Raw genomic sequence first — 26095 nt, forward strand, 5'->3', positions numbered from 1 at the left:
AATGAAAATCCTAAATAAAGAGGTGAGAAAATGCAGGAAAAGTGAAGCAAACCCTAGAGCTCAAGACACTGTTAGGAAGAATTTAACCAAACCACTATAATCTATACAGCATTTTCTACTTTGTTCCTGTGACAAGCAGTCCAAAGTACACATCAGTCCCATTGCTGGAGTCTGTTACCAAGGTCAGAATTTGGGATATTGATTAATGAAAGACTGGAATCAACAAACACCACCTGTATATTTAAACACCAAAAATGCAAAACTTCCCCAACCAGCTGCTGCAGTACAGAAGGACCCTGAGAGTTTAGGCTACAAAGGTTTAGGCTGTTTATTATTATTGTCTTAATTTAACAAGACAGAACAAAACACAAGTGCCATGAGAGAGAAACCTTTCACCACTCACATTTGTCACACTGTAACCAGCATAGTACAAATGAGACTCTGTGTACATGTATATTATTGTGTATTTAAAGAAACACAGGTAATGCCAAACTTCCATGACACAAGGAACAGTTTCTTGGCAGACTGACAACAAGATTTGTGGGTTTGTTGGTTTTTTTAAACAATTTAAAAGCAATTCACTGATTACATAAGTTAAGTGAAACTTAGAATGAACAGACCTCACAGCAATCATATAGTTGACACTTGAAGATGGAGAATCAGGGTCAGAGATATATTCTGAGTTTTGTTCTCAGTACATTCCACCATGAGGTCACTGCAGTGGCATGATTAACATAAAAATTTACAACTAAATATATTAACTGTGCGCATGTGTACATGAGTGGGAAAAACACAGAACAAAGACAGGAGAATTGTTTCCATCATCCAAATTGCACAGAAAACATTAAAACAATTTATACATAAAACTTTCACCACACATTGAAAAGGGAGAATGCCAAACTAACACCACTCCCTCTACACACAGGTGAAACAATTTGCATTATTTAGAATAAATCCAGCCTGAAAAAAGGCCATATCCAAGGTCAGATGTAAACAACTTCACCAAGAAGGTACAGTTGAAATCCAGCATTGGAATCAAGTGAATTTTATGAACAAAATTTCAGTGCTAAATACTTTGTGCAAGACAATCCTTTCAGTCTATGTTGAGTTAAAACATAGCAGGTTAGAATTAATTCTCAAAATCTTTCTTTGCATCTTTCTCAATTTGGTAACAAATTCAGCGAATGCAAAGTCATTTGAGTAAGATCAGAGAGAAGCACGTTGTCATAAACCTTCACTATAATAAATAAGATTCCTGTCCACAAACAGAAGTCAAGGAGCCAAAAGCAATGAGCAACTTTTCCAGGCAATTTTTACCTCTTGATGTAAGCATTAGCTCTGGAGGAGGTTCACTGAAGAATCCAGGCACACTGCCAGCCCTTGAACTCATTTTCAAGTATCTTTCAGCTGAACTATATGTATAAAGTTACAAAAGATGGATCAGATTCTGCTCCATGGTACTACTGCATGAACTCAACCGTGGCTGAAAAATCTCATTGAAGGCTACAAAGTATTTATGTTCATATAAAAAGAGAATGCAGGGAACACAGTGTTTAAATTAATAAATAAGGTTCAAATTACAGAAAACAAAGTGTTGTCACTAGCCCTTTCTAGGATAAATTTTAGAAGAAAAGTCCATTTAACTTTCAGTCCACCAGGAAGTACATAGGAGTTCCATCAAAAAGCCGTGCTTTTAAAAATCTCTGGATTTTCTTCTTCTTCCTTGGAATCCCTTGTGCTACTAGATGGAGGCCTGTATTCCAACCTGGAGGTTGAAGAAAGAAAAAATAAAATAACTTTAAAAACAAAGAACTTAGGGAAAAAACAATCTGAATCCTGTCTGACATTACAGCTTCCTAATTTTAATATCCTGTTGACTTCAGTTGAAAAGGTCCCTGTCTTACACCACATCTGTGCTCATGTGTCATCTTCAATCAGAGCCAATGCAAAAGGCCAAATGCTCTCAGTGCCTTTTAGATCAGCTGAACTAAACTGGAAGAGTTCAGCTCTTGCCCAGCACTTAGGAGACTTTCAGGACCTACAACATGTCCCTGTACCTTGATAAAGCAACACACTTTTAAAATGCATTCCTCAGATGTACTTTTATAAAGTCATCAGAGTCAAATGATAAATTTGGACTGAGAGATGTACACATGAACATTTACACTTGGGACGAGGGGCTAAGACTTCAGCTAAGCTCTTATATTTTCAACAGAGTACTACCTTTGCTGCCAAAACCAGCCTCTCCCTCTGACCCTACCTAGACAAGACAATTCCTCAGAGCTGAGGAGTGTTAAATCAGGTGGCACTTACCCTTTGACCCTCAGCATTTGATCAATGGTGTCAGGAAGAGGCATGCCATAGCTTTCAGGCAGGAACAGTGTGAGAATTCCTGACAGCACAGTCAGGCTCCCCATCAGGATGTAAGGCAAGAATCGATCATAGGCACCTAGTAAAACACAAAAAAAGAAAAGAAAGAAACAAAGGAAAAAAAAAAAAGCTGCATCAGCTCTTAAGTTTCCGACAATTGCCCAGAGATGCTGTGGATGCAGCATCCCTGAAATGCTCAAGACCAGGTTGGACAGGGCATGGGGCAGCCTGGTCTGGTGGATGTGTCCCTGCCCATGGCAGGGAGGTGGAATGAGATGATATTTAAGGTTCCTTCCAACCCAAACCATTCTGTGGTTCTCTGGTAATGTTTGTACCAAGGTTCAGGGTTTTACCTGTGTAAGTTTGTGCTTTCAGTAAAAACAAAACCAACCAACCCCCATCTCAGCCTGACGTTCAAAGTGTATGTTGTTATAAATGTGGTTGTAGGAACTCAAGGGAGTGGGAATAAATAGTTGTGAGAAGTGTCCTTATTGAGGCAAGAGAATTGAGCCTGCAGAGCATCTCTCCAGCAGCCCAGGTAACTCACCAAGGTAAACAAAGTAAGGTGAGAGGATGCTGCCCAGTCTGGAGGCCATGGAACTTGCTCCAACTCCCATGTTTCTTACTACTGTTGGGTAGAGCTCAGCCGTGTAAACATAAACCATTGAGAAGGCAGAGGTGATTCCAAACTTGCCCAACATCACCAGCAGAATGGACAGCGCACCGAGATCTGAAACCCAAACACAGTCAGGACTTAGGCTCCCGCAATTCACTGTATCCCTTAACTCCTTTGTGTTTGTGTAACTCCTGCCTAATTAACTCCAATATCTGCTGTCTTTTTTCCCCTGTAAATATCCAAACATAAGCAATGTTCTTTTTTAAATTACTAGATGTCAACATTTTCATTTTCTCTTGAGAACAGGGCTTCCTGCCAAGTGAAAAATATGGAGAACAGATATTCTCCCAGGTTTCAGGGGCCAGACCTCTGCTATTGCAAAAAAATGCCATATATCCCTTTTTAATTAAGTGAACAAAGGAAAACATTTGAAACAAATTATTTTTATTTTAGTTTCCTAAAAAACTGGTTTTTCATTAACATTCTTAGCTCCATTCTTTGTTTCATTAACACTCTTAGCTATAATAATTTAAGTATAGGAAGTTGGGTTGTCTTTAACTGGAATAGTTAAGATTTGAAAATCAAACCAGATTATATCAGTGTCCAGTTGACTCAAAGAACAGGGGAAAAAACACCAAACCTGAGAATGCAGCACACATATTACCTCTATAAAATAAGCAAGGCAGTTCTTGCACATTCTCTTTTGTATATCTTTGATTTTTATATGAGTCCTAGGCAACATCACCTCCCTTTATATTCAATATTGTTATCAGTAATGACTCCATAGCCCTATTAATCTAACTGGACTAAAGATACATATGGTTTGAGATCCAATAAAGGTTGCTTGGCCCTCCTTCCCAGTAGATACACATTATTTTAACTATCAACACTAATTCAGTACAAACATCTCTGCTTATCAAAAATACTTACACAATGACTCCATTGAAAGTAACTCTTTAAACAAACTCTAAAGTCAACAACAGCTGTTTGGGAAGTGAGTTCTGCAGCCCCTTGGTAACTTCCACTTACCAAATTCTGGTTGGTCTAGTCCTGGTTTTACACCTGGACCTTACCAGGACACCCTGCCGGAGATGTAGTTTAGAGGCAAAACTGGACTACAATTCTAATCCCAACAGATCCCAGAGCCAATGACCCACCTTTCAAACTGAATCTGAATGTCCTGCTGTGGCAGTCACTTGTGCAGCAGCACTGAGAGCCAAGGAAGAGGGGCAAAGATAGGACATGGGTATCTGTATTTAGTCCCCTCAGGACACCTTTCCTCCACATCTGCCCCGTGCAAGGTACTGCACCTCACCTATCATAGATAAGTGAGATCAACTAATGATTCCATACGTGAAGGCACCAGCTGAATGAAGAGAAGAACACAGCCTCCCAAGAATAACGCAGCAGCCATTGAGTACCGTCGGGGCAGATAGCGCAGCAGCAGCCAGGAGATGATGTAGGCTGGCACTTCAATCACTGCTGAGAGGAAGCAGTTCACATACACGTCTCCATGCAAGTTAGGTGTGTCAAGAGAAAGTCCAAAATAGCCAACTGAGATTATCATCCTGAAAGAAACAATAGCAGGGTCAAACAAGTCTCTCTTCTTCCTCAGGTTGCTGTGAACCTCTTCCACATTTCCATCAAGCACAGAAATGGCTGTGTAGGATAAATTCAGCATCTGGCAGACTTGTTCACTTCTGAAGCAGCTGAAGTGCTGACTTCAGAAACAGCAAGTCAACAATTAAACCATACAGATGCTTTTGATCTTTCAGACTGCTCTTGAATTCAAAGAAGAAAATATATTACCCTGGGAAAAAAGCAATCGTTCACACTGCAGTAATGCAGTACTTACCATAAGTATTGTTTATAGCCTTAACCTGAAAGTCTGAGCTACTGAATTTAACTGCTGCTGAGGCCTACAGCAGCTTTCCATTATGTTTACCAGGGAGGTCTGGGTGGAGAGCATTGTTTCTGGGTCATTATGCTCCATGCTTTCTGTATAAAGTCAGAGAGGAGGAGTATGGCATCCTGGCAGGCCCAAGCAGCCCGTGATTTTCTCTGCCATGCTCCAAGCTGGCTGGGCAGCATCCAAATCACATTGGCATGGCTGGCTGCCTGGGCTGGTCAGTGCAAAAGGGGACAGAGATTGGTGACTGGATCACTGCCATCTTAATTTTGTGCCAGAATACAGCTTGCTTCCATGTAATCCAGAGAAATACACAACTGGCCTTGGAGGCAAACTCTGTCCTGTCTTGGGAGATGCTAGGTAAAGCAGGTTAAGCTTTAACAACAAGTATGACGTGGTAAATAAGGAAATAATGGGCAGTGGATCAGGACATGTCCAGGTGCAAACATGAGGCACAGAACACTTGGCACTTCATCTCCACCAGCATCTACATTATAACAGAACCTGGAGCAAAACCACTGCACAGCACCAAGTGCACCACTGACAAAAGATTAGCTCTTCCTCCCCTCACTGAATATTGGAAGAGCCTTCATGGTCCAGTTGTTTAAAATAAAGCTGCTTACTGTACCTGGGAAGGCATGAAGTGACACAGCTGAGAGTTACCCCCTGCTGCTGTGGTGCCCTGCCCTAAGCCATTCTTCTCAAAAGTAGTTCTGCAGTGTTTTTCACACCCTCTGCTCCTTGGAGTTATTTTTATATACACACTGTAATGCTAGCAGATTGCCTTAGCTCATTACATTGGCAAACCTTAATATAGTTATATATTTCGTAGAAAAACTTCAGTGGTATTTACACATCCTAGGGTGCCAAGAAGCCAAGCTTCTTCATCCCTGGTGCAAACCCTGCAAAGGGAATAGTTTAACGGCCTGTTACTTAGTCAAAATTAACAGAACACTCAGCACTATGTAATGCTGATATAGTGTTGTCTGCAACTATCCTCTTTTATAGCCCTTTTTGGTGAGAACTTTTAATTCATGATACAAAATATACCATCAGTATACCATGGGCTGGAAAACTATGTGCTGTGAGGAAGCACATTCTCTATATATTGGGAAATTAATTTAAAGGAGATTAGGTCTCTGATGTACAAATTAGAATAGTGAAAAAATTGCCCAATTTAACCAAATATTTTTCTGCAAGAGGAGGTAAGAGTGTGCAAGTCAACTGTACCTCTTTGACTCTTCCTGCCTATCATAAAACTTGATTTTTGATGTGGTAAAAAGCCCTTCGGTATGGGTTACTGAATCCATTAGAATGGATTACATACTGTCATGTCAGTGCTTCTCCCAGTTGCTTCATCCTAACAGAAATGCTGTTCAAACAGGTTTGCCTTTGATTTCTACAACCACACATGCAAAACTGGCTGTGCCCAGGAGCTACTGCCCCACATCAAGCAGGTGAGGAGTAGGGCAGTCTCACCTCCAATCAAACATGAGAGTCAGTGGCTGGACTTGAGCAGTAAGACATTATATAGCCACCTTACTGGCATTTCTGCAAGGAACCAACATTACTCTTCTTTTTGAGCTGTTTTTTTTTGCACAAGTTCCCTTCTCAGTGTGTTTATGGCCAGGCCTTGTGCTTGGTGATGGGCCAGAGAATCTGGCTTAAATATAAGCCAATTCATCCTTTGACCTAAAATGCCACATCATCTTGTATGTGCTGGCAGGTCAGTGGACTGAACTCTGAGGCTGTGCCTCACTAAGGAACATGAAGATTGTTCAAAAAGACAGCATATAAACTTAGTTGGCTCCCAAGCACTTAAGGGACCTTCTTGGTTTGGTCATTAGGTACATGCACTAATTAAACTTCACGTGTACGGCCTCTGGCAGGTTTTCAGTTACCCTCTCTGTTTACAGCTTTACTGAGATTTCTGGTAAGGAAAATAATCACCATTTAATCAAATTGAGCATAAAGCATGGCTTCAGTTAGTGAAAACTAAGCTGAAGATGACAAGTAGACAAAGCAGATATCAGGAAAATATAGGGAAATCTCAGATGAGAACTTAAAAGGCAGCAAAAGAAATGGAAAGATTCTCCCCTTATTCAGGCATCACGTTCAGAACTCTGGGCAGAAGTTCTCTGACTGGGGGTAGGGTATGACTCATTCCTTTAAAAGACTTTGTTAAAGTCAGAAGAGCATTCCCCAAGGCCCAGGATCAGGCAGCATTCCCACACTTCCACTGCCAGCTGTTTGGATTCTTGCTCAGTTCAGGATGAGCCTGTTTCAGAAAGGAACACCAACCCAGATGTGTTTCTACACTGGCACCAAAATGAAGTACCTATGTAACCAGAATTTTGTTGTTTCAGCCAGCTAGTAATTGATTTTTGAGCTGGTTTTATCTGTATCTCTTCAGAATACCTTAGTATTTAAAGTTACATACTCCTGAATCACATTTGCTTACCAAAGCAGCACTGACATAATTGTGATAGTTAGGATATTTCGAGTTCTCACTAGATCCAAAATGGTGTATGTCTGCTGCTTCTGGGAATTCACATCTTGTAGCTGTAAAAGAGCAAACAACAAAACATGGGAACTTTAACTTCCTGTAAAAAGAATGATTATGAAACTAAGTCCTACCACCAATTTATACCTCAGTCTTTTGATCTACTGAAAGAGGTTTGTAACAAAACACATGTAAGAGCCAAACTTGTGAAAGTAGAAGCTCCTCTCTAGTTTTAAGTCACTTAAAATTTAGACTGAAACTTTTAACTCTCGTGACAAGTGACAGGACTCAAGGAAACTGCATGAAGCTGAGTCAGGGAATGTTTATCAGAAAGAGTGTGGCTGGGCACTGGAACAGGCTCCCAAGGAAATGGTCACAGCACCAAGCCTGACAGAGCCCAGGAAGCACTTGGACAATGCTCTCAGGCACATGCTGTGACTCTTGGGGTGTCTTGTGCAGGGCCAGGAGTTGGACTCGATGATCTGTGTGGGTCCCTTCCAGCTCAGCACATTCTATGATTCTATAGTAATAATTTTCTTTGAGGCTTCACAAAACAACTGCTTTTTGTTACTTGAATTATAAAGCAACAGCATTAATTCACGATTTATATGTCACTACTGGAGGAGTTCTTACATCCAGTTTTGAGCACTGCACCTGGAGAATCAACTGCACTCAGACTAGAAGAGAGTAACAAGGATGGTGAGACATTTGAAAAAAAGTAGAGGGTTTCTTTAGCTTAAGGTCCAGAAAACCAAGGACATCTTGAGGGACACAGAATAGTCTTCAAATTTCAGGAAAACAAAGTGATAAACTGTCCATTGCAGACACAGCAACAATTAACAAAAATTACTGCAATGAAGTGTAGCAGGGCAGAGTTAGCCAATGACTACTCAAGCTGGACCTAAGAGTAATGTATTTAAACAGACAAACTGGCTAATGAGCTGAAGAGTGCCCATCATTATCTAGTCTGTTTTCGAGATTATCTTCTAAGAATGTAAACAAAAAGACAACAATCTTCTCCTTTCTCCATTAAACTTTCCAGCCTCTCAACATAAAATCACTTCCATGTAAACAATGCAAGGGTAGTCATCCACAAAGTATGAGAACAAGTTCTGTGCTTGGTAAGACTGTAAAAAAAGAAATAATTATTTTTTTAATTAGGACTTTATTTAGACTCCTAAAGAGGGGGACCAAGGGAAAGATTTTTCAAAATATAGAAAAGGTGATTTAAGAGGACAAATTCCATTGATTAAAACTATCAGCTCTGATAAAGCAACTTGGAGTTTCTCTAACCTCTGCAGTAACATGAAAATTCTTTCAAAGTGACAGTTGGTTCTAAAGATCTGGATAATGAAATAGCAGTCTGGTACACACCAAATTTCTGTGTATATGCTTTCATCAATCCCATTTTCTACAAAAGCCAAACAGTCCTTTACCTTTGTTAGCTTTCACTCTGCCTGAAGCCAAACTTATATCACACAAACTGTAGTCACTTCACAGCTCATAGCCCTTTCTCATAAATCACATGATATTTCTACATGCCACTACTTGTTGCCAAGAAACAAGGAAAAAAAAAAAAGAAGAAAAAACAAGCAAACCATAAAACAAAACCAGGAAGAGAAATATTCAGTCAATTAGTCAGTTGATGAGAAAAAGGGGTCCTTGCCTTTTAAGAGCTGGATGAGCAGACAACATAATTTTTACCAGGACAGGCTCAAACAAGAAGCTATGAGAGAAGGGCAGGGAAAACAAAATGATGGTTTGAAATTAAACTTATCATCCAAACATTTTTATCCTTTCTTAACGAACCAGGCCCTATTTATGCTCCACAGCTGGTTTGTGATTCATCACCTGCTGGACCTCAACTGGCTTGAAATCTCTGGAGTCAAAATTCTGCAGTTGCTGCTCTCCAGCTGCACAGGCTTGAGGGACTCTCCAGCTATAAGCTTGGGTGGCTCCTCCATCCCAAACACACATTCCAAATGAGGAAGGCAAAGGGCCATCCAGATTTCTGAGAACCTCTCTGCAGCATAAACATGCTTCCTAAACCCTCAAGAGGCTGTAAGCCTTCTGCTTTCCAGCTCTTCAGATAGCAGACACAAGAACAGCATAAACACACCACTGATGCAGGGGAGTTTTGCACAGATCTTTTGGCCACAATATTACTTTTACCTTAGAAAGGAAAGAGATGGACAGGAGTTCTGCATGTTCATCAAGCTCATTTTCCTTTGATGGTCAGAAAGTTAGTATGTTTTGAAAGCTCATGTGCTAATGTCTGTAAATGCACACCACATTCTCCTGTCCACTCTGCTGCAACATCAGCATTTCTCCTTGTCCAGCATTTCCTGGAATAAAATGCCTATCCTTGCCCCTGCCTTCTGCTCCTTCACTATCCAACCCCATTCAGAGACAGCAAACACATCAGTGTTTCCTTCTAAGAACAAGAGAGAAGATTCCAGGAACAGTGATCTTAGGCAGATGTTGGAGCCAGAGTTTATTTTCTATTCTCCTGCTGCAGTGCTGGCAATTGATAAGTTTTCATGGCCACAGCATGAGAAGGAAGAAGAAAAAGGAAAAGATGTATTCTAACAAAGATCCAGAGGAAAATGTATCAGGAGTGTGTTTTCTTGGCATTCTTACTCTGTTCCAGTGAGACCAGGATGTTTGTCCTACTATCTCCTAATAAGTCTGCACAAACAGCTTTGTCTGCACCTCAGCTGACTTCAACACAAGGGAAGCTGTTTCAGTCTCAGCAGCAAATACCTACAGCTTAATGGCTTCCCATTCTCCTTAGCCCAGAACAGAGGCATTGTAAAGCAAATGAGTATATTATTATATAGGTTAAATATATTTTCACTTAAAGGACTGTTAATTGTCTGCCTGCAACTGCCCAGACAGATTCTGTTGAAGTGCCCATTCTCCTGGAATATACAAACAGTTTCTCTGTCTTGACTTTCTGAGGTCATCTTTGAATGTCTATGGAACTGCTTCTACACCTTAAAGGCACCTTCTACACCTTCAGTTCAGACAAAGGGAAGATTTCCAGAGTAAACAGGAGAATGTAGGAAGAAAGAGATGGGAAAGATACCTGTCACTACTTCACCTGAAAGGGGCTCAAATTTTGCTTACCCTAACGTGGATTAGACATTGAAGTCCAGTATGAACTAGAATAACAATATTTCCAATGTCACTGGCCAGGATTAGCCCTGTGTCATACAGAGTTATATTACAGACTGAATTAACACAGAATCTGTTTGGTGCAAATATTTAGATCGCTAAGCAATAGGCACCTCAAATTCATTATCCTCCCTTGAAAAACGAGCAGCTGTAAACTGGATGAAAAAGATGTTTGCATTAGAATGCATGTTGGCATTCCTGTGGGAATGGGACCACAAAGGCTTTGCAATGAAGGGAAAAGGTATTGTGCTTTTCAGCAGAAAACAATGATCTTTCACCCACTTGGGAAGCACAGAATGCAGTGCAGGCATAACTCCATTCATCTGTATGGAATTAATTGCTTTACATAAAGTCCAGCAAACAACTGGACTGCTAAACAAGTCTTACCTCACTAGGGTCAAATATTACATCAGGGGCTGTAATGCCATTAGTTTTTGCAGCTTTTCGGATGATCTCTTCTGCCTCCTGAAACCTCCCCATGGAGATCAACCACCGTGGAGACTCTGGAATGACCCTGCAGAGAAGGTTCAGAATAACAAGCCTTCATTTCCATAGAAAGAACTGCTGAAGGGACAAACACATTGTTCCAGGCAGGAAGATCTCTAAACATGCCACATCTTGCAGGAATTAGTGCACTGACAACAGAAATCAGATTTACAAGAGCAGACTAGTGTAAGGAACAAGACCAGACTAATATGCCCTTATGGATTTCAGAAGTGCTGAAGGGATTAGCAGTGACTCAGAAAAAAGAGCAATCCAAACATTCCAAATATGGGATTAATTTAAGAAATTCAGAAATGTGAATACACAAGCAGCACGCTGTTGCTAACAAATATAAAATCAGTAACTGTAAATTCTGTGACAGAAAGGCAAATCAGAGAGCAGAATTCCCCAGTCATTCGATTGCACAAGAACAAAGATGGAAGCACAAACACAGCTGCTACTTTAAGTGAAGCAACACCACCACCACGTGGACTATTTCAGTTTTACATGCCACTCAAAAGTAACATTTTAACAACTACAGAAGAAAACACGGAAGTGCCACAGCAGTGCAAGTACAGTTTTGTAGTTTGTCATATCTGTCACCCTACCAATGAAAAACTGGTAAAAATGAACATCTGGTTTTTCCTTCTGCCCTTAGTTCACACCTATACTTAAAAGCCTGTCAATTTCAGTTGGTGCGGAAGTACGAGTTTTATTGACTTTTTTTTGCTTTCTTTGCATGTGCAAGACTTAATTTTACGGAATCCTATAGAACATGAAGAGCAGGTTTTTCAGGCATCAGCCAGATCACATACAACGCCATGCACCGACAGCTAAACAACTGGGAGAGTAAAGGACACAACATCCATTCTTCACCTACCCATTCCTGAATTTCATTAGCTCCATCATCTTAAAAACCTGCAGACAGGACTTTCTAAAGACTAAAGTCTCGTGAGTGAGTTGTACTCACCACCAGAGCGGGATGCAGAGCAGGCCGGGCAGGGTGAGTGCCAGCAGCAGCATCCGCCAGTCTCGGAGGAAGAAAGCGAACAGAGGCAGCAGCATGTAACCAAAGGCATAAAAGATGCACACACCCAGGGTGCAGAACAGCACTCGGACTGACTTGCCAAGGATTTCTGTGCCTGTTCAAAACAGCAGAGGGATTATTAGATTTTCACTTAATAGCAACCAAGTCACTTAATAGAAATACCCCTAGCAATTGGCTTTGAAATGCACTGCACTGTTGCAGGATGTAGCACTTTGCTGTCTAGTTGGAGAGGCACCACAGAGCTCCTTCATGCTGTGATCCTGCACCAATGGAGGTAGTGATATGTGTAAAAGAATGAGAACTGGGCCACATAGCATTTCTGTAGCTCAATATGTAGCTCATATTTCTGCAATTTTATCTTTTCAGAATCTCACATTTTACCTGAGGAGCTGAAATCACCTGACATTCTCAACTGTTAAATGTAGCTTGATGTCCAGAATCCTCTCCAGCTCATGAAGAGTGACCAGCTTCTTTAAAGAATAATTCAAAGGTGCCTCAACTAAGTTCCCAACCTGTATCACCTTCTAAAAGACTATTTAGACTATCTAAAAGACTATTTAAACTATCTAAAATCCAAAATCCTCACTGTCTTTTTGGGTAGATATATGGAATTTAGTTTGGTCACAAAGACCACGCTACTGCCAGGTGAATTAAATGCATGAACAGGGGTCAGTGCCCTCCTCTGAAATGTTTTGGGACCAGCAAATCAAGAGACAGAGAAAAAAAAAAATACAATCTTTCTTGTTTCCATTGAAACCAAAGAAGATGCCAGCAGCTGCATCAGACTATGTGCACTGAGGTTATTGAAGCACTGCTTTCACCCCTGAACTGGCCTTCCTTAGCTCAGAAATAATTTCTTGCCACCATTTGGTACTTTGGACAGTGAGGTCACTGTAAATTAATTTTTTTTTTTACATTTCAGATTCATGAGGTAATTCACATCCCCATAATTAAATATGGTCTTAGCGTGAAAGTATACAAAGCAAAAGTCATGATGACATTTAAATTTTTACTATAGGCTGTTTAAAGAAGACTTTATAAAAATTACTCTACCTATCTTGGTTCTTTTGCAGTTTTTAAATTAAACAGGTATTTAGACCCCAAAATGGACATCAGAAATTCCAGAAAAATCATAGAATCATGGAATGGTTTGGATTGGAAGGGACCTTAAGGATCATCTAGTTCCAATTCCCAAGAAATCATGTCTCACAAGTATTATCTCTCACAAGTATTATCTCCTGACTTCATTTCAAATAATTTCTGGGGTTTTGCCTCTTTTATGACAGTAAACCATAGAAATAATTCAAATTGCACCTCTATCAGCTGGAAGCTTCCAAGGAGAAGAGAAGTTATTCATGCATGGTGAGGCCACACTCTTAACAGTGTTGCTTGGCAAAACAAATCAACCCTAAGTCAGTACTGAAAAGGAGCAGGAAAAGCACAAGATGAAAGGACACATGCAGTGACCAGCAGGACTTTCATACCAAGAACAAATGCTGCCACGTAGTTAGATATCTGTCCCATGCCAACCAGCACAAACAACACTGAAAACATCTCCCAGCTGGTAGAGAAGACCTGTATGAAACTGAAGCCAGTCTGCATTGCCAGAGTTGCAAACAGCACATTCTTCCTGCCAAACCTTCCATGGACAGATTAAAAAAAAGAAAGAGAAGGGGAAAAAAAATATGATTAAACAACATCATGAACGAAATCTACAGAAACAGAAAAATAAAATTACTTATATGCATGCTTAAGGAGATATAAAACTTCTGCAAAAAGCAGAGGTTCAGAGATGCAACACAGGCACAACTATTCTAAACACATTAAAAACATCATTGGCCAAGAGAAATTGTATTCTAAAGGCTGCTAGTTCAGTCATCTTCAAGTATGTGCTGGAACACTATTCCTTTTTTACTGATTGGAAACAAATCATCAGGAATAAGTTACTTGAAGTGCAAGAGTATCCAATGCTTCTCCTCTTCCGAGGAGCACATGGACCCTGACAGATCAACAGGTTAAAAAAAGAAAAAGAAGAAAGGCTTGTGGAAGAGAGGTAAACATAGATTTGGAAGATGCTATTGGCAGTCAGTGATCCTGTGCCACAATCTTCATTCCCTTTGGTTTAAATATGAACAGAATTAAGGGATTCTAGAAGACCTCCTGATAAAGTACTAACAAAACCCCAAAAACCAAAGAGAAGAGAAATTAAACTAAACTCAACCTGTCAAGCTGCTGTAAGAGTGGTTGCTGCTGCCCTGGCCCAGGCAGCCCCACACTGCTGGGAGAGGGTGTGCTGAGTGCAGGTTGCACAGCTCCAAAGTCCGTGTTGACCTACAGGTCTACAGCTGGTGTTGTGGGCAACACACAAAGAACTGACTGTTACTTGAAACCCCCAAATATTTTGTAAACCTTCAGATCTCAGGCTCACTGCAGTGCAGAACACTGCAGGCAGCTTTGCTGGAGCATTCTCCTCATGGAGAGAAGAAGCTCTTGACTCTGAGCTTTGTGTCCCTCAGTGGCTACAAGTGACTGGATGGGCTGCAGGGATGGGCTGCAGGGATGGGCTGCAGGGATGGGCTGCAGGGATGGGCTTCTCACCTGCACCTGGTGAAGACCTGTGCTACCAGGGGAAGGAGCTGCAGGAGACTGCCAGGAGTGTGAAGGAAGGAAGCTCATGGATTCTGGCACTAGAACCGTTCCTGCTTCACCTGCTGGGTGGTGACCATGGGAGACACTCAGGATCCTTGTAGCAGACAAGGAGCTCTTTGGAAGGAAGCACCTGAACCTTGTGAAGCAGCAGCAGCACCAGGAAAAGGTGGTGAGAGACTCCCCCACAGGGAAGAGGGGAATCACCCCTCAGTGGGAGGGCATGGATCTGGGCCTGGGGATGAGTGACAAGCCAGATGAGATCATGGGTTGGGATTTGCAAGGAGGACAACATGGGTGCTGGGTGTCTGCTGCAGCCACCTGCTCAGAAGAAAGCAAACAGGACCTGCTGCAGGGCACCACAGGAAACCTCCTCGTGTCCAAAGGCACTGGCCACCATAAGGGTAGTGAACACTCCAGGACACGCTGGAAGGACACAACCAGGGAGGCTTCTGGAGCTCATTAGTGGTGATTTCCTAACAGAGAAAGCTGAGGAGGTGACAAAGGGACACTGCTGGACCTCAAACAAGGGTGCACTGACTGGGGGTGTGGAGGCCAGCAGCCTGCTGGCTGCACAGGGGAAAAGAGCAGGACTGTGAGGGGAGGAACCAGGCAGAAGGAGGATCACAGAGAAAGCATTTCTTGTATATCAGCTGCCTGGGGATTTTTTGGACAAAAAACATAGCATATAGCTTTGGAGAGAAGTACAGGAGGCCTGGTTAATTTGTTAAGATCATTCTTTCTAAGCTTGAGATTGGTCCATCCTGATAGGCAGCTATGAAAAGGCCCTAAATGATACCAGAAGATGTGCAGCATGGAGATTATGTTTCAGTGAAACAGAAACTTTCCAAGTACAAGCAAATTAGAGAACCACATATTGTTCTCAGGGAATCAGAAAGACAGCACACAATGCACAGCAAATCCCAGGGAGAGAATCAGAAAAACTGAGCTTTACAAAATACAAACAACTGTTAGCATCACAGAAATTAATGGTGTCTTCCTTTTTTTTTTTAAATGTTTGTACTGATAAACAAGAAAGTCTTGATTCTCTGGAGTACAGCTGAAAAGCATTTATGCTTCCACAAATACAGATCATTGGACTTAAATGCTGCATTTGATGATGAGAAAAAGCAGCTATAGTTTATAAAAAGAAAAATCCCAATTTAAACTAAAAAAAAAAAAAAAAAGAAAAGAAAACAAGTGTCAGGGATCCCTCTGAACATAGTACAAAATAAATAGAAGAGAATGTCATTGATCAGATTTTTCCAGACAAAACTCATCTCCAACACCTGTTTTCTGGCATAAAAAACCAGTTTGCTGTAGAGTGACTGTCACAAGAACAAGCAGATGTAGATAACACCTACTAACAATCTTTATAACATTCTGTTCTAGCTCAGCACATTTCTCTACCCCTTCTGTGTACACTCAGGTTAGACAGTCACAGAACAGACATGTTAGTAGTTGCAGAAAGACACTAGTAGGAAAGCTGATATACAAGAAATGTCTAAAAATGAGCATCAAAGAGATAGCAACCCTGGTGTATATACTTTACTTGTCTGAGAGCTGTCCTGAGATGAAAGATCCCAGCAGGACACCCACAAAGAACAGGGAGGTGCTGAGGGGTCCCTTCCAGTCGTTGTTACATACGAGATTCCACTGCAGGGAGAGAGAATTGGAAAGTCTTTTAATAAACAGGATTTCCCCTCCCTCCTAAATTCTGCTGAGCTGGGCTTGGAAGGATTGAGAACAGAATTACAGAATAGTTTGGGCTGTAATGGGTCTTAAGGACCATCTCATTCCAATCCCCTGCCATGGCCAAGGACACCTTCCACTCTCCCAGGTTGTTCCAAGGCCCATCCAACCTGGCCTTGAACACCTCCAGAGATGGGGCAGCCACAGCTGCTCTGGGCAACCTGTGCCAGGGCATCACCAGCCTCACAGGAACAGTTTCCTCTTCATATCCAATATAACCCTGCCCTCTATCAGTATGAAGCCATTCCCCCTTGGCTTGTCACTGCATGACCTTGTAAATAGTTTCTAAACTTGATTTCACTACAAATAGTAATGTTTCCCATTAAAAATTCACATTCTATATTGTTGTTTCTAATTTTAAGAAAAATTAGAAACAACAATATAGAAAGAAAAAGCCTTTTTATTACATTTCAATATGGTTTTGAGAGACAGGATACTGCTCATTCTTCACTGGAAATTTAACTAACCTCAACTAGAGTCTTTGAAATACAAATTGAAATATACACCAAACAAACAAAGATTTCCAAGATTAAAACAAAAAGAAGGACTAAAAGAAAATATTTTTAAAATAAAGTATTCAGTATTTTTCAAGATCCTACCCAGTTCAGTCAGATGTTTTTGAAACAGCACTTGTGTTATTTTTCCATCTACATAAACAACTATTATTAAAAGACTCTTAGTTCTATTTTGGTTTTCTGGGGGAAAAAATGTGTCAATATTAAAAGAAAGGACAAAACCCAGCAGGGATCCCTCATCCCCTCCTTCACAGCTATGTTCTGACTGGAGGACATAAAACCAGTTTCCCAGAGCTCTCCCAGTACCTGCTGCCAGAGGGCAGGTGCTGCAGCCCTGCAGGAGAGGAACTGGGAGGCAACAGATGCTTCTGATCTGAGGCCAAACCCTCCTGAGCATAGTTATTCAAACAGCTCCCTGAAGGCCCTTCTGATGTATTAGTAATGGAAAATTTTAGGTTTTAATCTGTATTAAAAAGGCCAAAATTAAAATATTGACCCAGACCTGAATAATTAACCCTCCTTGTCCCCCAGTTACAAATAATTGAGTATATTTTTTTCAATTAGTTGAAGGGAACACCCTTCCATGCTTTGATCTGCTCATGATAAACACACAGCAGTTGCTGTGTGTTCCAGCTCCCACAGATGGGAATGCTCCTGGTTCACTGTCTGCCAGCCCCATCTCCTCAGCACCAAGCCTCTGACTCCAGGAATCTCACAGCCCTCAGCCTGTTAACAGTCACACCAGAACCACATCCTTGTCCATGGTTTAAGGCTGGAGGATCACTTAAAACTATGCACAGAATGAACAACACCAGCAATGGCCTTCCATTGCCAGATTCCTGTGTCAAAATGCAACTGAGCCATTGCTTATTTCATGGACTAGAATCCAGTTTTGAATTAGAATTGGGAACTGTTCCAGAGATGAATTATCGTCATTCACACAGGCTACACTCTCATCAGCTGTCTAACTCTAGCTGCCAGCCATTACATTACCTTATATTTATAAGACAGTCATCATAATTATTATTTTTAAGGTCAATATGCACGTTTTTCCAATTTGTAACTGTATTCAGGTCATTTCATAACCCCTCCATTGATAAATCTGTTTGTGGTTTCATGTCTGAAAATTCTCTCCTTCTATCAGATTTCATAACCCTCAACATTTCCTCCCCAGGCCTTTCCAGCCCCACAGCACCTGGAGTTCAGGCACCAGCACTCCAGGCAGTGCACATCCCACCACCACCATCCATTAGGCATCACTACAGAAGTTCCTTCCAGAACTGTGGCTTTCCAGTGTGTTAATAAATGTATCCCATTCCTGGTAAGGAATTGAACTTACTACAGTTAACAACATCATTTAGATTATGAACTATAATCAACATTAATAGTTAAATCTCTATTATTCAACAAAAGCTATACTTCATTATAGATTAAAGGAAGCTTGAGCCTGTCACGACCACAGAGGCTAAGCCAGCTAGGAAGATTCAGTAAAATATACCTGGCAACTGGGAAATACCAGCAAATTATTGTTATCAAATTTATAATTTATACAGGCCAAAGATTTCAGTGGTTATCATATGCCCTTATATGATAACACCTACCAGAGAACAAACACCACAAATACAAATCCTGCTGTTATAAAGACTTGCCTACTCACAAGAAGTTATCTTTGCATCAACTACTGCAGTCAGGCATCGTCAATAACAGAACTAAAACCTGTCTTGGTGATTAGTCTGTCATTACTAAATAGATCATTACTTTCCAGCGGATCACCCTGTGCCTGTGAGTCTACCATCTCCTTTCACCTGTCCTACACCCTGCACTTTGGCACAAGGCTTGAACAACACTTGGATTTCCAGACACTGGCATGTTTGTGTCCTACAACAAACATTTCCTTCAGATCACTGAGGTGGAGACCTTTCTTGGAAAAGTTCATGGTACTAGAACGTTTAGCACAGCTCTGCCAAAACCTTCTTGCACTGGCAGGTGGAAACATACTGGGCATTCAAATGTGACAGTGATGAGCAGCTTGTTTTTCTGGCCTCGCTGTTAAAGCACAGCGAGGAGCTGTCATGCTGGAGACCACTTGAACCAGGCTCATCAAAGTGAGCTTCAACATTAAATTTCCAAAGTAGAACTACCTTGGTTGTACAATACCAGTAATTTACAGACTCCACAGAAGCACAGTTAGAACAAAGGGATTTTAAGGTCTGTTACCCTTTGCCCCAGTAAATACATGTCGAAGTCTTCAACTCATTGATGACACACCTATAATAGACCTATTATACTGCTAGTCAGTGATGATGGCATCATCCTTCTAGAATCATTTTGCAACCATACCCTTCCCTCAACTGCACACTGTCCAAGAGGAAGTCACCAAGGCAACACTGCTAGATGAGCATGGAAAAGAGCAAATGTCCCAGGAATAGTTACTAATCAACCCCTCCTGCTGGTAGTGCTGTTTGGACACAGCATACCGTGACCTAGTGCTCTAAAACCATGTGCTATTTTCATTTCTTAGTATCTAGTATCTAGTTCTTTTCAACTAGCCTGCTAGCTGTAATAGCCTTTGCCCCAGTGAACAAGATAAGGTTAACCTTGGCAAGGTATCTGAGCTTCAAACAAGAGAAAAATATTTCCACTCTGTTTTCGAAGAGCAGCTGCTGATTGTGAAGCATCAAGCTGCTCAGCTGGTACCCAACAGAACAGAGCATTCTTGACCGATTTTGTTATAACTTTAGGACATCCTCTGTTGCAGTTTAAACTTGTCTTCTTACTCATCTTACAGATATTTTGTGATTTTTCTACTTCCCAGGCAATTCATCAGGCTGGGGTGATGTCTGCCAGCAGCCTCACACCCAGCACAAATGCCGTTTGTGTGCTGGAGCCAAGCTGTGCTCATGCACCTCTGTAAGCAGATCCTTGGCTGATGCCTGTGCTGGTGAGGACAGCTGGAAACGGGATGGAGAAAAGAGCACAGGCTATGGAAATGGCCAGGAATGTGGACAGCTTGGATCAGAAGGCAGGGGGAGCAAAAAGGAGAGGGACTGAAGCAGTTCCTGTGCTTCTCAAGTCCAGGTTTGAGGCCCGAGTGTCAAACAGTCCCAGGCACTGTGACAGTCATCACTCACGCACCTCTCTAGGACAGCACTTTACAAGTTCTGCTTGATCTCTTACATGCCAGCTGCCAGGAAGCATGTCTCCAAATCCCTTGCTAGAAAGGCAAGCCCAGTGACAGAACTGAGAAGAATAAAAACTATCAACTACTCCATCAGATCTCCTCCCTCCCACAAACTCAAGACCCTTCCCTAGTGCCACTACAAGAACCCTAAACAAAGCTGGACTGTGACAAACACAAGCCTTCAGGAGCCTCACCTGGTTATACTCCGCTCCTACAAGGAAAAGCCTTATAGACAAAACAATTTTTACAGCTACAAGATACTGTGTGTTCACATTCCTTTATTTTTTAAAACTCTTTTCCTGTCCTACTCAGAATAACATGTATAATTGAAAATTGAAGTGGCTAGTTCCATGTATTAATATTTTCTTTTTAAAAAACAACATGTTATCAAGACTTTTTGAAGCTGGCCCAGTACCCTGTATTCCCTCCTTTCACTTGCTTCTCTCAGCAAGTAGAGGCAGGTTCTTCAATAAAATCTCAGTCACACAACCAAGTTCTAACAACCTTTGATGCTGAATCTGATTTTGTTTATATCCATACAAGTATTCTCCGCTTACTTGAAAGCTGTGAGTGTTATTAAACACCCTTTCCTCTAAAAACACATTTGTATATTCCAAATACTTAAAAGGTCTAGATGTTACATTGAAACTTATTATCTAAAGCAAACAGAAGTCTGTGTCTACAAAATACGCATTCTGCTTAATTTTCCCTCCTCTAGTTGTTTTACATTTTTGCAGCAATAAAGCTTGCACAGAACAGGAAGGAAATTGCCAAATATTTTACAATTCCAGTGCAGAAATGGAACCGTTCCCCATACATCACATTTTTGAGATGGCTGGAGAAAAAGGAAACAGGGCACTGCCACCACCTGAGGTGACTTTGAATTTAAAAGTAAAGGCAACATAAAGGGAATTTTACCTTGTCACTAACTGTCCACAGTGCCTCTAAAAGAGTACTGTTTTCATTTAACCATATCAACAGCAGGCCCATTATTCTTTAACAATATTAATCTTACTTTATGCTGCGATCTCAGAAACAGCTGTACTTTGTACAATTTCAAACATTACTGCATGATGTGCTTTTTAAATCCCACCTTGAAAAACCCAGCATTTTACAAACACCTTTGTTTATCTGTCAGACAATTGTATTTACTTATTAAATGAAAACCAGACTTTCTTTTCCTTCTTCTGACAAGACCAGTAATACTAAGCTTTTACAAAGCTGCAAAAATATTTTTCAGCAAAGTTATGAGTATGAACTTCAGCCACAGTGATAAGCAGACATTAACCTACAACAATAAAAAAGAAGCACCTCTTTTAAAAGATGATAAATAATGGAGGTGTCTAACATTAATGAAGAGTTGGGTGAGAGCTGAACCTGGATGACACAGGGTTGATTTACAATTCAGCTGCTGGCTCCACTGCTGCAACAGCCTGCTCTAGAGGAAGGTGTCCCTGCCCATACCAGCAGGGGTGGAAGCAGATGATCTTTACAGTCCCTCCCAACCCAAACCATTCTATGACTAACCCAAAACATTCTATTCTAACCCAAAACATTCTATGACTGTATAGATTACAATGTCTAGCTTAAGCCTGTGTTTTTATTTTGGCAAAGTGAAACAATACATCCCTCTGCCTTCCAGCAGAGTGAACATTGAAACCTCTGGATGACCAGCTGTGCCCCAGAGCCCATTTGTGTCCTGCACATGTCACTGCTGCAGTCTCCCCTTGCTTCCTGAAACTCTGGCATAACCCACTCATCTCCAGGGACTGTGGTCTGACAGCACAGCAGGGCACCTGAATCCCTGGGGTGTAGAGAATGGAAACCGCTGGGCCCTCACCTCTGCCCAGAACTTTCTCTCTCTGAACACCCACACAGGAAGGAGCACCAGCCCTGCACCTAACCAGCCTCTAGACACCTGGCAAGCCCCACCATGTGCATCCTTCCCCTGCAAAAACCAACAGGCCCTAAAGTTTGCCAGTAGCAAAACAGACACAAAGCATGCAAATCTGGCATACACCACCTGCACTGATTTCAAACTGATGAATAATACAACACCTTTTTAGAAGCTGAGGATGAATAAGTGAATCCAAAATTCAGCATCTGTTTATGGTTCACTGTTCAAGAATTACTCTTGTGTGAACTAAAATGTTCTGACTGATGTATCATCTAACACCTCATTATATCATATTTCTAGTGCACTCATGCCCTTAACTCCACTGCACAATTCTACTCCTGGTATAGCCCCATAACAACCATGACTGGCAGAAGTTAATCTTTTCCCTTAATTACTCCTGGTTTAGTCCTTTTACTACCATGTATGAACTTTTACTACTCTTACATTAATTTTTTACAGGACTCATGGAGGAATTAGAATGACACAGTTGGTTTCTTGAGCCAAAATAAAGCCCCTCTTATGCCCTGAGATACAGCATTTCAAAAAGTAAAAGACAGAAAGGGATTTTGTTACACCAGAGCTGGGTAAATACTGCAGACTGGCTAATAACAACCTTCTGTTGTTAGCTTGTGAGAAAAGAAAGTCTCTCTTCTAGTGGGAGAGAACTGAATGTTTTAAGTCTCCCCTGAAAAGCAGAACCATAAACAAGGTTTCTCTCAAGTCATGAGAGATTCAGCAAAAGCCTTTCTTAAAAAAAAAAAAATCCCCCTTCCCCCTCCCAGTGTCAGCTATGGAAATCTGGGACAAAGGTCCTCATGATTATTCAACAAGTTAGAGATATGCAACTAAACACAAGATTAGTTAATCATGAAAGCAGTACCACCAAGCCAAGAAATTAAACAAGTTAAACACTGAAAACCTGTAAGTGTGTGAAAGGCCACAGCTCTTGCAAAACTCCCTCAGAAGAATTAATATTAGATGAGAAAAAAAATACTGCCTCAGTGCATGATGCCTGGGCAGACAAACATTGCCTCCCACAGACACAGGACATCTGCCAAGTCACACAGACGAGGAGCCAGGGCTGGGGACTCTCAGCACTATGTGAGCACCTCCCTTTTCTTATAGACTGTAAAATTCCTGGACGATACTCCAATAGCTCAAGACATTTTAATTAACATCAAGCCAAAGCCGAATGAAGCTCTAAAGACAAAAAGCAGCACATCTAAGCCAAGATAATCATCATAGCGCAGCACTCAGAACAACACCATGTGCCCCGCAGTGAAAGGCCTGCCCATGAAGATGCCAACTGCCTGACACTGCCCTGAGAGTACTCAGCCTTTCACAACAGTGCATTTCAGCAAGCACCGGAGCTGAGACATTCCAGCAGCTTTCCTCTCCATAAGACAGCAATTCTTTAGGAACTGATGAGGCAATGCCTTGCACTTGTCAGAATCATTCAAACCCTTGACTGAGTTTCCTACAACTCCTGTGTTCCCATTTCTAATCCTCCCTTGTGCTGCCATGGCTCCTCTCCCATGTTCCCTTAGTCCTCTGTGCCCAGATCAGCTTATGGTCATTCAGCACTCACACCCATCACTACCCAAACACTGATCACAACCTAGTTTGCAAAACAAGAAATCATGGCAGATTTTTTTATGGAGCTCCAGCTCTATAACTCATGTCCAGGCAATGGCACTGTACAAACTTTGTAAGCCTTCTGAAAAAGGCCTATACTTGTATTGAAACCCAAGTATTCCTCAAAAGTACTTCTCAAAATCCATTTCCTTGCTTCTCAAGTCAACCTGACCCAGTGGGTCTGGACAGCTTTCTTCTGAAAGCTGAGTGACCCACAGCACAGCTTCACCTTTGGTAGGCTGCCCACACCCCAGACTTGACTCAAGCAGTGCACACCTGCACAGACACAAACATGACCTGTCCCAGCATGTGAGCACAGGGACAAGGCAGAGGCACTGTGGGCACACAGCAAAGTTCAGAGTCCTTCAAATAAAGCATCAAACCAGGCCTCCCCAACCCATGCATCTTGCACAACTCAGGATGACTCCAACCAGTGACAGTGCTGACACATTGGCACAGACTGCCCAGAGGAGCTATGAATGCCCCATCCCTACAAGTGCTCAAGGTTGAACAGGGCTTAGAACTACCTGGTCTAGTGGAAGGTGTTCCTGCCCATGCCAGGGGGTTGGAACTGGATGTTCCTTAAGGCCCCTTCCAACACAGGCCCCTTCCCTCCCCTGTGATTCTATGAGTTCTGACACCTTTATTTTTTTAAAGAAAGAAAACAAACACTGTTGATGTTCAAAGAGACATCTCTGCCACACCAAGCAAGCTGAACCCAGTGCTCACCCTGCTCCAGTCCCTTGCACAGATACCTGATAAACCAAGAAGCATTTGCACAGTGTGACCAGTTTCGCTGGCTAAGGAAACAGGCAGCACTTGGAAGCTCATTATAGAAACAAACAATGTTAAGGGATTGGAATGGACCTTATAAAGATCATTTAGTCCCTGCCATGGACAAGATAGACCAGGTTGCTCAAGGCCTTATCTAAGCTGGCCTATGAACATTGGGGATCCACAACCTCCCTGGACAACCTGTTCCAGTGTATCACCCCCCTCACTATATAAGTTTCCTTCCTCATTCTTATGCAAATGAAAGTGAACAGAAGACCTCAAAATAAACTCGGCATGGCGGGTTTAGCAGCAGATCAACGTGCCGGCAGAGAGCCCAGAAGGCGGCGGAGCTGCACGGGCACTGCGATAACCCCGCGGTTCTCCGCGGCACGCCGGGCTTCCCGGGATTCCCCTCCCGCTCCCGCGGCCGCGCACCTCGGTGACGATGGTGGAGCGATAGACATCGCGGCTGTACTCCCAGCCGTCCAGGCACGGCTCCTGCTCCAGCGTCTCCAGCTCCACGTCGGAGCCGGGTCGCAGCCCCAGCGCCGAGAAGTTGGCGAGCGCGGCCAGGCGGTAGCGGCGGCAGCGGCTCGGCACCTCCTGCCCTTCCCGCACCTCCAGCGGGATGCTGGCGTTGCGCCACTCGTCGCTCAGGTTGGCCCCGCGGGGCACGACGCACCGGTGCTCGGGCGTGCCGGCCAGGAACACGATGGAGAGGCCGTTGAAGCCATTGGGAATGATGCTGGCGCTGAGCAGAAAGAAGACGAGGCGCTGGAAGCGGCCCCATTCGCCCAGGAAGGCGGTGGCCGCATCGTAGTCGCGCATGGCGCGGCCGAGCTGCGGCCGCCGGTGCCGCGGCTCAGTGTGGCGCGGGCAGGAAGCGGCTCGGCCGCGCAGCCCCGCGCCATGGGCCGGCCTGGGGGTGGGGTTTGCCGGAGGCCGAGCAGGTGGGGCCGGCCCGGCGGAGGCGGGCCCGGGGCGCTCCGCCCGGAGGCGCGGCGGGGGCTCGGCCGGGCCGGGCCGGGCCGGGGCAGGCGGAGCCGCCTGGGGCGGGCCGAGCGCGGCTGTGAGGCGGGGGTGCCACGCGCGGCGGCCACGCAGCCTGCCCGCTGCTCCCGGGCCTCAGTGCGTCGGATCTCGCATTTACTGCCCAGAGAATTCAAAAACCAGGGTGGAGATGAATTCTAGTCAATGAGGTGGGACAGGGCCCCGCAGATCATTGCGTCCCACCTCTGACCGAACAGCCACGTCCAGTCTTGCCTTAAACACCTCCAGGGGCCCGGATACCAGCACCCCCCGGGCAGCCCCTTCCCACCGAATGGTGGCTGGGCTGCCTGCAGCCCCCGAGGCACATATGTGAACCTGCCTTTATGGGGGTCTTCCATAAAACCTTGTCTGGGGTCCGTGCCATGGATGAGCCAGGAGCCTTCATGGAGTGTTCTGCTCATCAAAGCAGGGCAGTTGCTGCAAGTCCAGGAGTTAAAGGGTTCCTCATGACACTCTCTAGCACCTTCCCACAGCTGCCGCTGTCCCTTCAGCAGGCTCAGCTAAAGCTGTAAAAAAGCTTTCCTGACCCTGACACTATT

General features: G+C 43.0%; 1 protein-coding gene across 1 annotated transcript; it reads right to left on the reverse strand.

Moving 5' to 3' along the window:
• Positions 1–328: 328 nt before the first annotated feature.
• On the reverse strand, positions 329–25358 carry LOC311159563 (organic cation/carnitine transporter 2-like). Its single transcript, XM_084215709.1, has 10 exons — positions 24942–25358; positions 16305–16408; positions 13591–13745; positions 12029–12200; positions 10963–11089; positions 7357–7457; positions 4340–4554; positions 2918–3100; positions 2314–2449; positions 329–1765 (listed from the first exon to the last, which is right to left on the reverse strand). Exons 1-10 carry the CDS (start codon positions 25332–25334, stop codon positions 1678–1680), a joined length of 1674 nt encoding a protein of 557 aa, XP_084071835.1. The 5' UTR covers positions 25335–25358; the 3' UTR covers positions 329–1677.
• Between the last annotated feature and the right edge of the window lie 737 nt (positions 25359–26095).

This window comes from Fringilla coelebs (assembly GCF_963513975.1).
Source record: "Fringilla coelebs genome assembly, chromosome: 15".
NCBI classification, from domain to species: domain Eukaryota; kingdom Metazoa; phylum Chordata; class Aves; order Passeriformes; family Fringillidae; genus Fringilla; species Fringilla coelebs.